This window comes from Schistocerca nitens, chromosome 11 (assembly GCF_023898315.1).
Source record: "Schistocerca nitens isolate TAMUIC-IGC-003100 chromosome 11, iqSchNite1.1, whole genome shotgun sequence".
NCBI classification, from domain to species: Eukaryota; Metazoa; Arthropoda; class Insecta; order Orthoptera; family Acrididae; genus Schistocerca; species Schistocerca nitens.
Window position 1 is genome coordinate 59,890,336 of NC_064624.1, and position 15,153 is coordinate 59,905,488.

Sequence of the window (15,153 nt, forward strand, 5' to 3'; positions counted from 1 at the left end):
TCACGGGAAGTGTCACTTTAAAATCAAATTTCCTTTTAGGCAAGATGAATTATGTTATGTGTGAGGATGTGCAATGGATTTCTTAAATCGCAGAGAATTTATTGGCACATTTGTGTTTGATGTATCTTAAAGGGTAACACATGCAAAAAAAGGACCAGTGTTACTTGTGAAAGCTAAGCTTTGGTTGTAACTGTTCTGTGTGTATACTAATTTAAACCGTTAACTTTTCCTATTTGTGTGTTCGTGCTACATAACAGTGCTGTTGCTACTGGCTGACTGTATCACGAGTCCTATGCTATGAATATGTGCTGTCATTAGCTGGAGACGTCACATGACGTGTGCTACGATTGGCTGACAAAAGTGCATAAAAATCTCCATTTCAGTGCTTTGGAAGCTGACGTGCTGAATTCGGTAGAATTCGTGTTTATACTTTTGTAATATGAAAACGTGCAGTGTGCATGTTACTGCGCATCAAAGATCTTTCCAAAATGCATTGTTTTTCTGCTGGCTTTCATTTCCTAAAGTGGCAGGAAGTTCTACGCTGGTGTATAAAATGTAACCATTCGGGGAAGTTTTACATTTCTGAGGAAAGTATACTGTCACTTAACACGGAAAAAGTGTACTTTTGCCCAGGAAAAAGTTTTTCACCTAGAAAAAAGTGTATTTTTAGCCAGGAAATGTGAGGAAAAAATCCAGGAATTTTTCCTCCTTGTCTGTGTTTACAACCTCTTAATCGTAGCACCTACACAGATATTCCTCTGCACACACTCAGGTAGCAAATATCTCCACCACTGTAGCTAGCTTCCCTAAAGAGACTGCAGTCTCTAGTCTGGACTGTATCCCGTATACCCCGGCCCCAACATCCTCGGCTGTTTTCGACTTGTCAGTAAATCGGACTGTCTCTCCGGAATAGTATAGTGGCCGATTCTTCCACTGCACCGTTCTTCCAATTTTTAAACTGAAAAGTTTGTTGAAGCAGCTGGAAGTTGTTGTGTAGTCAGTTAGCATATATCCCTGACTGTTCCTATATTTACTGAATTCATTATAAATGTGTAGGATTGTGGATATCCTGAAGACTTCCAGTTTTTGAACTGTATATCACTGCCTCCATTGTAACCCAAACGTGTAATGGGGGCATGCCCAGCACGGTCTCCATCCCAGCAGTGCGAGTGCTGCTAATTCCACCTCCTACGGCTCGGCAGACCAGTCCCCGCATCTCAGTTACAGTGTTAGCCCTACCCTGCATTTTCGTCCTTCGAGGCAACACCCGTAACAGTCTCCTCGAGGGTGGGTGACTGGGTGGAGACCTCAGCAGTTGAAGTCTACATTTTTGCTGTTCAGGAAATGTTACGGCCTGAAAGTTACGTCAGTGTCATTTTGGAAATACCTGACACACTACATGTTTTTTGTGTAAGAGAAGAGGAATAGGTCGCAGGGTGCGAGATTGTGAGACAGAATTTGATGATCCAGAGAAGCAGAATGAGTTGGGGCCGCGTATTGGAACAAAAACACCCGTCGGGCAGTTTTTCGCAGTGCGTCAAGTGTCTAGAGGAACGGAAGGTTCCAAATGATTGGAAAAGGGCACAGGTAGTTCCAGTCTTCAAAAAGGGTTGTCGAGCAGATGTGAAAAGCTATAGGCCTCTATCTCTGTCGTTGATCTGTTGTAGAATTTTGAACATGTTTTTTGCTCGCGTATCGTGTCATTTGTGGAAACCTAGAATCTACTCTGTAGGAATCGACACGGATTCTGGAAACAGTGATCGTGTGAGATCCGACTCGCTTTATTTGTTCACGAGACCCAGGAAATATTAGATACAGGCTCCCAGGTAGATGCCATTTTCCTCGACTTCCGGAAGGCGTTCAATACAGTTCCGCACTGTCGCCTGATAAAGTAAGAGCCTACGGAATATCAGACCAGCTGTGTGGCTGGATTGAAGAGTTTTTGGCAAACAGAACACAGCATGTTGTTATCAATGGAGAGACGTCTACAGACGTTAAAGTAACGTCTGGCGTGCCACAGGGGAGTGTTATGGGACGATTGCTTTTCACAATATATATAAATGACCTAGTAGATAGTGTCGGAAGTTCCATGCGGCTATTCGCGGATGATGCTGTAGTATACAGAGAAGTTGCAGCATTAGAAAATTGTAGCGAAATGCAGGAAGATCTGCAGCGGATAGGCACTCGGTGCAGGGAGTGGCAACTGACCCTTAACATAGACAAATGTAATGTATTGCGAATACATAGAAAGAAGGATCCTTTATTGTACGATTATATGATAGCTGAACAAACACTGGTAGCAGTTACTTCTGTAAAATATCTGGGAGTATGCGTGCGGAACGATTTGAAGTGGAATGATCATATAAAATTAATTGTTGGTAAGGCGGGTACCAGGTTGAGATTTATTGGGATAGTGCTAAGAAAATGTAGTCCATCAACAAAGGAGGTGGCTTACAAAACACTCGTTCGACCTATACTTGAGTATTGCTCATCAGTGTGGGATCCGTACCAGGTCGGGTTGACAGAGGAGATAGAGAAGATCCAAAGAAGAGCGGCGTGTTTCGTCACAGGGTTATTTGGTAACCGTGATAGCGTTACGGAGATGTTTAATAAACTCCAGTGGCAGACTCCGCAAGAGAGACGCTCTGCATCGCGGTGTAGCTTGCTCACCAGGTTTCGAGAGGGTGCGTTTCTGGATGAGGTATCGAATATATTGCTTCCCCCTACTTATACCTCCCACGGGGATCACAAATGTGAAATTAAAGAGATTCGAGCGCGCACGGAGGCTTTCCGGCAGTCGTTCTTCCCGCGAACCGTACACGACTGGAACAGGAAAGAGAGGTAATGACAGTGGCACGTAAGACCCAAAAGACGATCAGCATCACCAGTGTTTCAGGGTCGTAGTGATACTCCCGCTCGGCATTTATTCGTGGTGATAGGCAGCCGAAGAAGTCGTTTGGACTGACCGTACTCTTCTGCTTTTGGTTCACTTTGCTTCATTCTCTGTAATTCTTATTAATGTAACCCTATGCATTAAATAGTATAGTTTGCCATTCATAATCAATGTATTCTATTTGAATTGTCCTGTATGTTATCGTAGCTCATTGGCAAAATGCAGGGTTAGAATAGGCTGTTGCTCTCTCCACCTCCCCCTTTGCTCCCCTGCCTCCTTCCTTTTAACAAGTATCTGTGGGGTCACTGGTCACACTATTTGTAAGTGTATGATATCACCATCATGATTCTAATTAATGATTACAGTAGGCACAACATTACTAAAACTCAAAATAATGGATCTTGTTTTGTAATCCTGAATTCCTCAAAGTTAACCACACTAGGGCCTGTGTTCAGTGAGCCCAGTGACACATTCACTGCTCACTGCAAATCCTCACCAGTAACTGGAAGTTGGATGGTACCTTGCTCAATGCTATTCTCCACAAACCATCAATTAATGGGATAACCTCTTCCATACAAGACATTACCTCACAGAAGCACTAGTTACTCAGCTGAAACTTGGTCGGTACGACACCAGTCGAAACTGGTATCGGTCACGGTATCCACTACCGGTGAACAGGGAAGCACTGGCCACACCTGACTACAAAAAGGGTAGTTGAAGTGCTCTACAAAATTACTGTCCAATGTCCTTGATATCAGTTTGTTGTAGAATTGGAGAACATACTATGAGATGAAACGTAATGAGATATCTGGAACAGAATGATCTCCTCCATGCCAACCAGCACGGATTCCTAAAATATTGATTGTGTGGAATCTGCCTGGCACTTTCCTCACGTGACGTACTGAAGGCCTCGAATCGAATCACCCTGGTAGATGCAGTATTTCTTGATTTACAAAAAGCATTTGACTCAATATCACACCTATGCTTATTGTCAAAAGTTCGATCATATGTGGTGTCAAGTGAAATTTGCGACTAGATTGAGGACTTTTTGGTAGGGAGTATGCACAGTGTGTTACCTTGGATGGAGAGTCATCGTTAGGTGCAAAGTAATTTTTGATGTGCCCCAGGGAAGTGTCTTGGGATCTTTGCTGTTCATGTTATATATTAGTGACCTTGTAGACAATATTAGTAACCTTGGGGTTTTTTCAGATGATGCAGTTATAAATAATTAAGTACTGTCTGAAAGAAGCTGCATAAATATTCAGTCAGATCTTGATAAAATTCAAAGTGGTGCAAAGATTGACAACTTGCTTTAATGTTCAGCAGTGTAAAATTGTGCATATTACAAAACGAAGAAATGTATCCTGTGACTGTAATATCAGTGAGTCACTGTTGGAATTGGCCAACTCGTACAAATACCTGTGTGTAAGACTTTGTAGGGGGTACGAAATTGGATGATCACATAGGTTCAGTCAGGACAAAGTGGCTGATAGACTTTGGTGTATTGGTAGAATACGGGTGCAGTTCAATCAACCTACAAAGGAGATTGCTTAAAAATCACTCATGTGACCCATCCTAGAATATTGCTCAAGTGGGTGCGACCCGTACCAGATAGAACTGACCGGGGATATTGAATTTGTACAGAGAAGGGCAGCACAAATGGTCACAGATTTCTTTGGTCTATGGGGGAGAGTCACTGAGATGCTGAAAGAACTGAACAGGCAGACTCTTGAAGATAGACGTAAACTATCCCAGAAAATCTACTATTAAAGCTTCAAGAACTGGCTTTAAGCAATATTTCTAAGAATATAGACCCCCTACATATTGCTCACATACAGATTGTGAGGATAAGATTAGAATAATTATAGCACGCACAGAGGCATTCAGTCAGTCATTTTTCCTGCACTCTGTTTGAAAATGGAATGGGAAAAACCCTGATGACTGGTACAATAGGATGTACCCTCTGCCATGCACCTCATGGTGGTTTACAGAGTATACATGTACATCTAGATAAGCAGTGTTGAATCCTGCCTGATTTACATCAATTCTCCATTCAACTTTTATCCACTCCCACTGCCCCCAAATCATCGCCTGTTAACTTTCCAGAATTTCTTAACCTCGAACCTTGCCTCACCGTCATTCCGCAAATCCCTTAACGTGTGAGCTAACCTTACATCCACAGAAAGAATTTCAATCCACCAGCTAAAAACTGATCCTGAGATTATAATACTACTAACTGACAAATTGCAAGGATTACCCGGTAGAAGGGCTCTGCCAGCTGCCAGATTTGTCCAGCTACAAACCCTGCCACTGTGATTCCATTTGCAGAAATCCAACAGGATTTCCAGTTTTTGTGCTTCTCCACATGTCAAATTCTGTGACTGTGACACAGTTTGTAATTGAGATCCTGTGCTTTGTGTTGTGCTTTGTGTTACAAGGGTAAGAGTCCGTGCATGAAAGAGAGGGAGGGGGATGATATAACACTTCAGTCTGCTATGTATGGTTATGTTGTACATACAATCAAAGACTTCGGCAGTACCACACCTGCTGTGTGCAGAATCCTTTACGAAAGCCGAACTGAGAGTCTTAACTAGTTTTGCTTAGATAAAGGAATCAGTATATCAGTATCTGTCCACTTTCCCAAGAGAGAGAGAGAGAGAGAGAGAGAGAGAGAGAGAGAGAGAGAAACCTAGGTAGAGTGAAATGGGTTTTTAAGTGAGATTGTATGTTTTTCTAAAATTTCATAGATAGGTGTTACAACAGTGTATTTGGGTCTGCCCCGAGTCGTGGATTGACTTTGTGATACGGGGCGATATTACTAAATGGGGCGAACTGCAGGAAGAGTTCTTTGGGGGGTAAGGAGCAAGGAAATGTCCTCTTGAAGGTGAAGATAAAAGAGCTTTCGTAGTTTAGGTTTCAGTGATTGAAAGTGCACATGAGAACATGCCAGGCAAGTTGGGATTTTCTGTCTGTACTATTGTTTCAGCAGCAGCCTTAATCTCAGCACATGGGCTGGGATTATCGGTGACTGCCTTCGGTGGTACGAAGGATAATGTGCCTATTACATAGTGGAGCTCCATCTCTCTTCCACATTTCTATGCGGAGGCATCTCGACGACGTGTACTGTGGCCGGCAGATCGCAAGTGGTGGTAGAGCTGAGGTGGTAGTCGCGTGGCCTGCTCGATCGCCGAACCTCGACCCTCGAGGTTTCTACCTGTGGGGGGCACCCGAAAGAAGTCGCGTACGTGCGGCCCGTCGCACGCGTGCAATTGCTGGAACGTTGCACTCCTGCTGCCTCTGACAGCATTCAGTTGCAGGTCGATACATTTGAACGTGTGTGTCAGTTTTTGCCGTGTCGTTTTTGCGCGGACTGGAGAGGTTGTGGCCCTTCGAATCCCCCGTCTAATTGTGGTTTTGTCACAGCCTGCCGTGCACTGTATTATACTGTACAGGCGCGGTGAATTAATTAGTACTCTGTAATGCAGGCACGACTTATTTTCGGCCACACGTCTGTACGACCTGCTTTGCTCCTCGTCCACTTGGGAATCGTTTCCTCCAGTTTGTCCTCATTTAGCAAATTCACCCTGTGTATCCTTTATACGTTACTATCGATGGCAGGCAGTTGTCAAGTAATACTTCACGTAAGTGAAATATCGGAAAACTAGAGCGGCTAATTCGAACTAGTAATAGAACTCGTGCCGGACTGTCGCAGGTGATGCGGATATGGTGCGGCAGCTGGCGGAGTCCGCAGACGAGGCGGGCAAGAACAACGTGTGCTTCCAGGCGCGCCTGCTGCTCGGGGACCTGCAGGGCTGTCTCGACATCCTCGTCAACACGGGTCGCCTGCCGGAGGCTGCTTTCTTTGCCAGGTGATCTGTCGCTCCTGAAGGTGTAGAATCTCTGTCTTGTCTGCTTGTCGTGTCCTACCTGTATCTTCAATTTTGTAAAAAAGTTTGCTAAATTGATATCGTACTATTACTGGGTTTCATCTTTGGGGAGATCCTTTTGGCGAGCTCTGATCCGTTCGGGATGAATTGTGTGTTCATTATTTCTGAAGTGTGGTGTTTTTTGTTTCACTAATATGTCAGTACCTCCAGTTCCATTTCTTAACAGATCCCTCATTTCATTAAAGATGTTATTTTGCAAAATGTTTTTTGTAGCTTTTTAGTTAATTGCACATTACACAGATTATTCGTGAGATTTGTGTTACATTCCTGGAAGGAGTTAGTTTAGTAGCTGTATAGAACAACATCTCGGTAGATTAAAACTGCGTGTCAGACCGGGACTTGAGCCAGGGAACTTTGGTTTACACGGGCAAGTGCTTTCTAAATTGAGCTATCCGAGTACAACTCGTGGCCCGTCCTCACTGCTTTACTTCTGCCAGTACCTCATCTCTTACCTTCTGAACTAAACAGAAGTTCTCCTGCAAATCTTACGGGACTAGTACTCGTCGATGAAAGGGGACTGTGGAGACGTGGCTTAGCCACGGCACGGGGGACTTTCTGGAATGAAGGGTAAACGTTCCCGGTTATAGTCCCGGAGTGACACAGAGTTTTAAGACTGCCAGAAAGTTGCAAATGAGTGCACACGCCACTCCAGAGTGAAATATCGCTATGGAAACACACCCCAGGATGTGGCTAAGCCAAGTTACGGCAGTATCCTTTCTTTCAGTAGTGCTAGTCCCACAAGGTAGACAGGAGAGCTTCTGTGGAATTTGGAAGGTAGGAGATAAGGTACTGGTCGAAGTAAAGCTGTTAGGGTCGATCGTGAGTCACGTTTGGATAGCTCGGCCAGTAGAGCACATGCCCACTAAAAGCAAAAGTCCCACAATTGGTTTCTGCTCCGGCATACAGTTTTAATATATCTGGAAATTTCAAATAAGTGTACACACAGAGAAAATACATTCATCCTGTGTATACATTGTGTGTGTGTGTGTGCGTGTGTGTGTGTGTGTGTGTGTGTGTGTGTGTCTACATTCCTGCTGTTTGCAAATTTCTAAATATTTGAACAGTGTAATTTTAATAAAAGGAAGTGAAAATTTGATGTGAAACTTTGACTATTGATATAATGGTTTTACTTTAATTAACTTTTTATATTAGACCCTAGACATGATATAACGAAATTTATTTCCAACAACAAATCACTACACTATGCAGAATTCTTCAGAAGACACAATCTCAGTTTAGATTTAAAATTTCTTGAGAATTTAAAGTGATTTGATAATGGCTCAAATATTGTAACCATTGACAGATTTAGTGACAAGTAACACTTATTTTAAAGAATAATGAAAGTGTGTTGTATACACGGAGAGTACCCGGAGACACTGGCAGGTTTCAGAAAGATTATACAAGGTGTACAACTTTGCTTCTGCCGTTTTTTCCCCAACATTTGAGACTTTAATGAAACAAATTGGTTACACATGTATCATTCAAAGTATTTTCCATTGTTGGTCACTACTTTCTCCCATCTTTCGGGCAGTGTACGAATACCGCGTCGAAAAAATTGTTCATCTTTAGAAGTGATCCACGAATCGATCCGATTTGTGACGTCTTCATGAGATCGGAAGTATTGGTCAGCCCGGCCATGTGCGCCATTGATCTACACAGGTGATAGTCAGTGGGAGCAATGTCTGGAGAATATGGCGGGTGGGATAGGACTTTCCATTTTAATGTTTCCAAGTAAGTTTTGACCTATTCTGCAATGTGGGGGTCAAGCGTTTTCGTGCTGCAAAATCACTTTATCGTGCCTCTCACTGCATTGTGGCTGTTTGTCTTTTAATGCTCTGCTCAAACGCATTAATTGCGTTCGATAACGAGCAACTGTGATTGTTTCACTCGGTTTTAACACCTCATAGTACACGACATTGAGCTGGTCCCACCAAATGCAGAGCACGATCTTGGAGCCGTGAATATTTGTTTTGGCCGTCGACGTGGGAGCACGGCAAGGATATCCCCATTATTCTTTGTGTTTAGGGTTACCGTAATGAACCCATTTTTCGTCCCCGGTCACAATGCTATGCAGAAATCCCTTCCATTTTTGCCTCTGAAGCAACTGTTCACAAACACACAAATGCCATTCAACGTCTCTCAGTTTCAGCTCACGCAGGAATCAAGTTCCTTCTTTCTGAATCATGCCCATGGCTTTGAGATGTTTTGAAATGTCTTGCTGTGTCACTCCCACTATTGTAGCAATTCTTCTCGAGTTTGGCGTGAGTCTTCACTCAGCAATGTCTCCAGTTCTGCATCTTCGAAAACATTCTCTCTTCCACTACTACGCCAGTCTATGACGTTAAAATCGCAGTTCTTGAAGCGTTGAAACCACTCGAGACACATTCGTTCACTAATAGTGTCCTTATCATATGTACTTGAGAGCATTCGATGAGACTATGCCGCTGTTTTCTTCATATTGAAACAAAACAGTAACACCTGCCGCAAATGAGAAGCATTAGGCTCGTAAACTGACATTTTGAATCAAGAACAACTTTATGATGGAGACACAAATCGAGTAATGTTTGAATGAAGTTACGTTGACAGAGATCCAAGCTAACTGCCTGACGTTTGCGCTCTGTTTCTTTCGACCGCTACTTACCGTTGTCGCCACCTATTGACAAACAGTGAAAGCGAAGTTGTACACCTTTTACTACGATAAGACAGAGCTTCAGAAATCATATTTTTAACGTCAAAACATTTTCGGGAGCAGACGTGGACCGCATTCATAATTTATTGGCCGAAGAAATTGAGGAGACGGGGTTTTGATAAGTTGTAAGTGTCAGAGATTTCTAGGAGCTACAAAGGGGGTGTTAGGAAGTCACTGCCAGAATTAGGCAAAGGAAATGCAGTTAAAGATGAACAGGTAGACGTGAGAGATGAAATGGCAAGACCTGCAGAGGAACAACTAGTTTAAAAGTCGAGGTCCAGTAGAAGTGTTGTGGGAACGTGCGAGATATCGAATTTAATTGACGAAAGGAGAAAATATTATACTACAGTGAAAAAAGGCAGCAGAGAGAGAATGGAGATAACCCCAAACAAATATTGGAATTTGTTTTCCTTCGGACAGAAACTGTACGAAATTCTACATTACGTAATTGTGCAGTATTGTAGAATACTGTTAAAACAGTAGTTTATATAATTTACAATTTACATAGTTCACATAATACAATAAAAGGGGAGAAAACAATAAACGTTCTTTGCTCAGAATTGAGCAGCAGCAACCGCACTGCCCTCCACCGTCGTCAGCTCGTCGCCACTATGCGACCCAGGGCAGGGGACAGCGGCACCGGTTTGTTCTGCTTCAGTCACAGTGAGTCAGTCCTTCAAATCTGACAAGATTGTCCCCGTTCAGTGATCTCCGGGTGGACCAATCTCAAGTGCCTCCAGGCAGTAGACTCGGCAGGTTCCGTCGACATTTGAAGTTGGTCACAGCTGGCTGTCCACAGTCGTTGGCAGTCCGAGGAGCCATACTGCTACTGAACTGAGGAGAATTACAACACAGATCTCGGTGGTTGATGGCCGTGGAGTGGGTGTAAAAAAACTTACATAATCCTTTTTCCTTTCAAATTTGCAGCTACTTTACGCCATCTGTTAAGTGGTGTAGTACCTGCCGAGCAGAAAACCTTTTCTGTAGGTGTCGGTTTCAGACATAAAGTTTTCACAGTTACTCTATACTGTCAGCAGGAGCGCAATCTCTGATTTTGCATTATGCCATAATCTTACAAGAGAATTTTATTTTACAGATCATTATATATTTTTGGCAAGGTAAATTGCCATTTTCAGATCATCCGTCTCCTGCAGAAATGCTCCCTCTATAGCCGTCCATAAATCCACATGTTCTCGGTGCAGGATTTTGTGCACGGTACTGACTTCTCCATTACGTCCCACAAGTATTCGAAAGGACTCCTTTTGAGTGATCAGGGTGGCTAAATCGTTCACTCCGTAGCCCACATCATTACGGAGCCACTACCGGCTTCCACAGAGCCTCACCGACTACCTGGGTCCGGGGCTTTGTGGGATCTGTGCCACACTCGAACCCTACCAGTAGTTCTTACCAACTCAAATTGGGACTCGTCTGAACGGGCCACGGTTTTCCACTCACCTAGGGTCCGGCAGGTACGCTCACGGGCCTAGGAGAGGTGCTGCAGGTGATGTGTTTTTAGCAGAGGCATTCACAGCAGTCGTCTACTGCCGTGGCCCATTAATGGCAAATTTTGCCACACTGTCATAATGCATACATTTGTTGTACGTCCCACACTGATTTCTGCAGTTATTTCGCACAGTGTCTGTTGTCCGTTAGTAATGACAGCTCTATTGAAGCACCACTGCTCCCTGTCGTCAAGTGAAGTCAGTCGGTCATTGCGTTATCTGTGTTGAGAGGTAATGCCTGAAATTTGGTATTCTCTAATGATTTCCAAACTGGAATGTGCACGCGTCCATCTCCGACTAGCATTCTGCATTCAAAGTCAGTTAACTCCTGCTGTGTGGCCGTAATCACATCGGAGACCTTTTCGCTCGAATCCCCCGAGTACAAAAGACAGCTACGCCGAGGCACTGCCCTTTTCTATCTTGTGGATCTGATACTACAGCCACATATACAGGGTGGTCCATTGATAGCGACTGGGCCAAATATCTCACAAAATAAGCACCAAACAAAAAAACTACAAAGAACCAAACTTGTCTAGCTTGAAGGGGAAAACCAGATGGCGTTATGGTTGGCCCGCTAGATGGCGCTGCCATAGGTCAAACAGATATCAACTGCGTTTTTTGAAGTAGGAACTCACATTTTTTATTACATATTTGTGTACTACATAAAGTGTGGACAGTATTTGCTTCGTGATACATTACCCGTGTTAAAATGGACTGTTTACCAAATGCGGAAAAGGTCGATATCGTGTTGATGTATGGCTATTGTGATCAAAATGCTCAAGGGGCGTGTGCTATGTATGCTGCTCGGTATCCTGGAGGACATCATCCAAATGTCCGGACCGTTTGTCAGATAGTTACGTTATTTAAGGAAACAGGAAGTGTTCAGCCACGTGTGAAACGTCAACCACGCCCTGCAACAAATGACGGTGCCCAAGTAGGTGTTTGAGCTGCTGTCGCAGCTAATCCGCACATCAGTAGCAGACAAATTGCGCAGCAATCAGGAATCTCAAAAACGTCAGTGTTGAGAATGCTACATCAACATCGGTTGCACCCGTACCATATTTCTATGCACCAGGAATTGCATGACGACGACTTTGAACGTCGTGTACAGTTCTGCCACTGGGCACGAGAGAAATTACGGGACGATGACAGATTTTTTGCACGCATTCTATTTAGCGACGTAGCGTCATCACCAACAGCTGGTAATGTAAACCGGCATAATATTCACTATTGAGCAACGAAAAATCCACGATGGCTGCAACAAGTGGAACATCAGCGACCTTGGTGGGTTAATGTATGGTGCGGCATTATGGGAGGAAGGATAATTGGCCCCCATTTTATCGATGGCAATGTAAATGCTGAAATGTATGCTGATTTCCAACATAATGTTCTACCGTTGTTACTACAAGATGTTTCACTGCATGACAGAATGGCAACGTACTTTCAACGTGATGGATGTCCGGCACATACCTCGCGTGCAGTTGAAGCAGTATTGAATAGTGTATTTAGTGACAACTGGATTGGTCGTCGAAGCACCATACCGTTACCCGCACGTTCACCAGATCTGACGTCCCCGGATTTCTTTCTGTGGGGAAAGTTGAAGGATATTTGCTATCGTGATCCACCGACAATGCCTGACAACATGTATTTACTGTCAATCACACTGTAACAACATGCGTTCTCATAAATGATAAGTTCACAAAGGTACATGTATCACATTGGAACAACTGAAATAAAATGTTCTGTATTTTAATTTAAAAACTGTATTTTAATTTAAAAGCCTCACCTGTTACCAACTATTCATCTAAAATTGGGAGCCATATGTTTGTGACTATTACAGTGCCACCTATCACAAAGCGAAAAAAGTGGTCCAACTAAAACATTCATATTTCTTTACGTACTACACAAATATGTAATAAAAAATGGGGGTTCCTATTTTAAAAAACTCAGTTGATATCCGTTTGACCTATGGCAGCGCCATCTAGCGGGCCAACCGTAGCGCCGTCTGGTTTCCCCCTTCAAGCTAGACAAGTTCCGTTTTTTGTAGTTTTTTTGTTTGATGCTTATTTCGTGAGATATTTGGCCCGGTCACGATCATTGAACCACCCTGTATATGTAAATATCACAATCCGATGACTTTTGTCACCTCAGTGTATGCAGTACTTAGTCTTTTAGTCATGGTCATATTTGGGAACAACTCTTTGAACTCCCGGGAGTGAATTGTTCTCTATTATGTCCGTGACTACGTGACTGTGACTGTGTATTACATATAGTTTGATACTGTGGTCTGTGTATGTAGATGGCTATTTAACTTGCTGAAACTAGTCTTTGTCATTACTGTTGGCAGCAGCCAGAGACAGTGGTCGTGTGTGAGCTGCGTTAGTGTGAATGTGTGTGTGTGTATGTTGTCTATTTTGGAAGAAATAAGTGTTTAGTGGTATTTTTGCTGTACCTGTCTGCGACTCCACATCTCTGCCGTATGGTGACTAACAATCCTTCCTTTTCATGATATTGTCATTCATCTTATACTTTCCACTGTTTGATTAAACTTCTCTGTTAAGATGATTTAATATATCAGTGCAAGCTTCCCAAAATCGTACACTAAAATGAGGTCCATTCTGTCTGTCATCTTTCCCACCACACACCCTCCCAATCTCCACAATATACTTGTCAGACTGTATGTTCTTTGTGCCCCTCCATCTCCATAACCTATGGCTGCTGCCCCTGTGACTGTCCCCACTGAAGACTTGCCCTACACAACCCCCTACCACCACCTCTACCGGCCTCGTAATTTGCAAAATGTGCACGTTCAAAGGGAGAAACGACACATCGTGTACCAGCCGTTGCATAAACACTATTTGGCCTTCTGCATTGGCATGACTGTTATCAAGTTATCAGTTAGGATGAATGGGCATAGGCAGAGGACGTGTACTGGCAACACACAATATCCTGTTGCTGAACATGCTTTACAGTGTGACAGTTGTGACTTCACGGTACGGTTCTCCACGTCTGCAATCTCCGTAGGTGGGAACTGGCATTACAACGTGCCCTCGGTTCTGACCACCCGTCGATATCAATTTTCGTCAATTTGTTTTGCCTCAGCATTTGTTCTCTGTAACAATTCCATTTTTCACTTCCTTTTAATTTTCTATATCTTTTATTTTCTGATCTGTCTGTAATCCCCTGCCCTTTCCGCCTCTACCGCTTAGCTTTCTTCACTTGTTAACTCTTGCACGATGTTTTGTTAGTAATCTCTGTCTTGCTTGTTACCCTATTTTCCACCTTTAAGCTCTCACGTTTTCAAATTTCATGTGGTTCACTCCCCAACAATCAGTCTTTCCTTCTCACCCTGTGCAGTAAGTCTCCCCTGACCCAGGTTTCTCAGCAACTTTCAGAAACTTTGCCCTTTTCCTTAACATCACCAGTCCTGTTCCTTCACCCCTCTTAGATAGCTTTCAAACCCTCTGCCAGGAGGAGGGGTGACTGGCTCCAAAAGCTTCCAAATTTTAAAACCTCCTTCCTAAAAACCCAGAATCTTGAACCCCTCACCTGGTTCAGAATCATTGATGACATCTTTGCTATTTGGATTAAAGGTGAAGACACCTTATTCACATTCCTCCAGAACCTCAACTACTTCTCCCCCATTTGCTTCACCTGGTCCTACTCAATCCAACAAGCCACCTTCCTAGATGTTGACCTTCACCTCAGAGATGGCTACACCAGTACCTCCGTCAGTGTCAAACCTACCTAACCACCAGCAATACCTCCACTTCGACAACTGCCACCCGTTCCATACGGAGAAGTCCCTTCCGTACAGCCTAGCCACCCGTGGTCGTCGCATCTGCATCTGCATCTAAATATACCAGGGTCTCACTGAAGCCTTCACTGACTGTAATTATCCTCCCATCCTCGTACAAAAACAAATCTCCTGTGCCTTATCATTCCTGCCTCCCACCACCTCGCATAGTCCCACAGTCCGGCCACAGAGGAGCATTCCCCTCGTAACTCGGTACCATCTGGGACTGGAGCAACCGAATTACATTCTCCGCCAGGGTTTCAATTACCTCTCGTCGCACCCTGAAATGAGAAATGTCCTGCCGACTATCGTTCCCACCACTCCTA

At 43.7% G+C, this 15,153-nt stretch overlaps 1 protein-coding gene across 3 annotated transcripts in view; it reads left to right on the forward strand.

Moving 5' to 3' along the window:
* LOC126213591 (coatomer subunit beta') overlaps positions 1 to 15,153 on the forward strand; it is a 159,182-nt gene that overhangs the window by 118,984 nt on the left and 25,045 nt on the right. For all 3 annotated transcript variants that reach the window (XM_049941449.1, XM_049941447.1, XM_049941448.1), the window contains exon 13: positions 6,606 to 6,762. In XM_049941449.1, the coding sequence (XP_049797406.1) occupies positions 6,606 to 6,762 (157 nt within the window). The remainder of the gene's footprint in view (positions 1 to 6,605; positions 6,763 to 15,153) is intronic.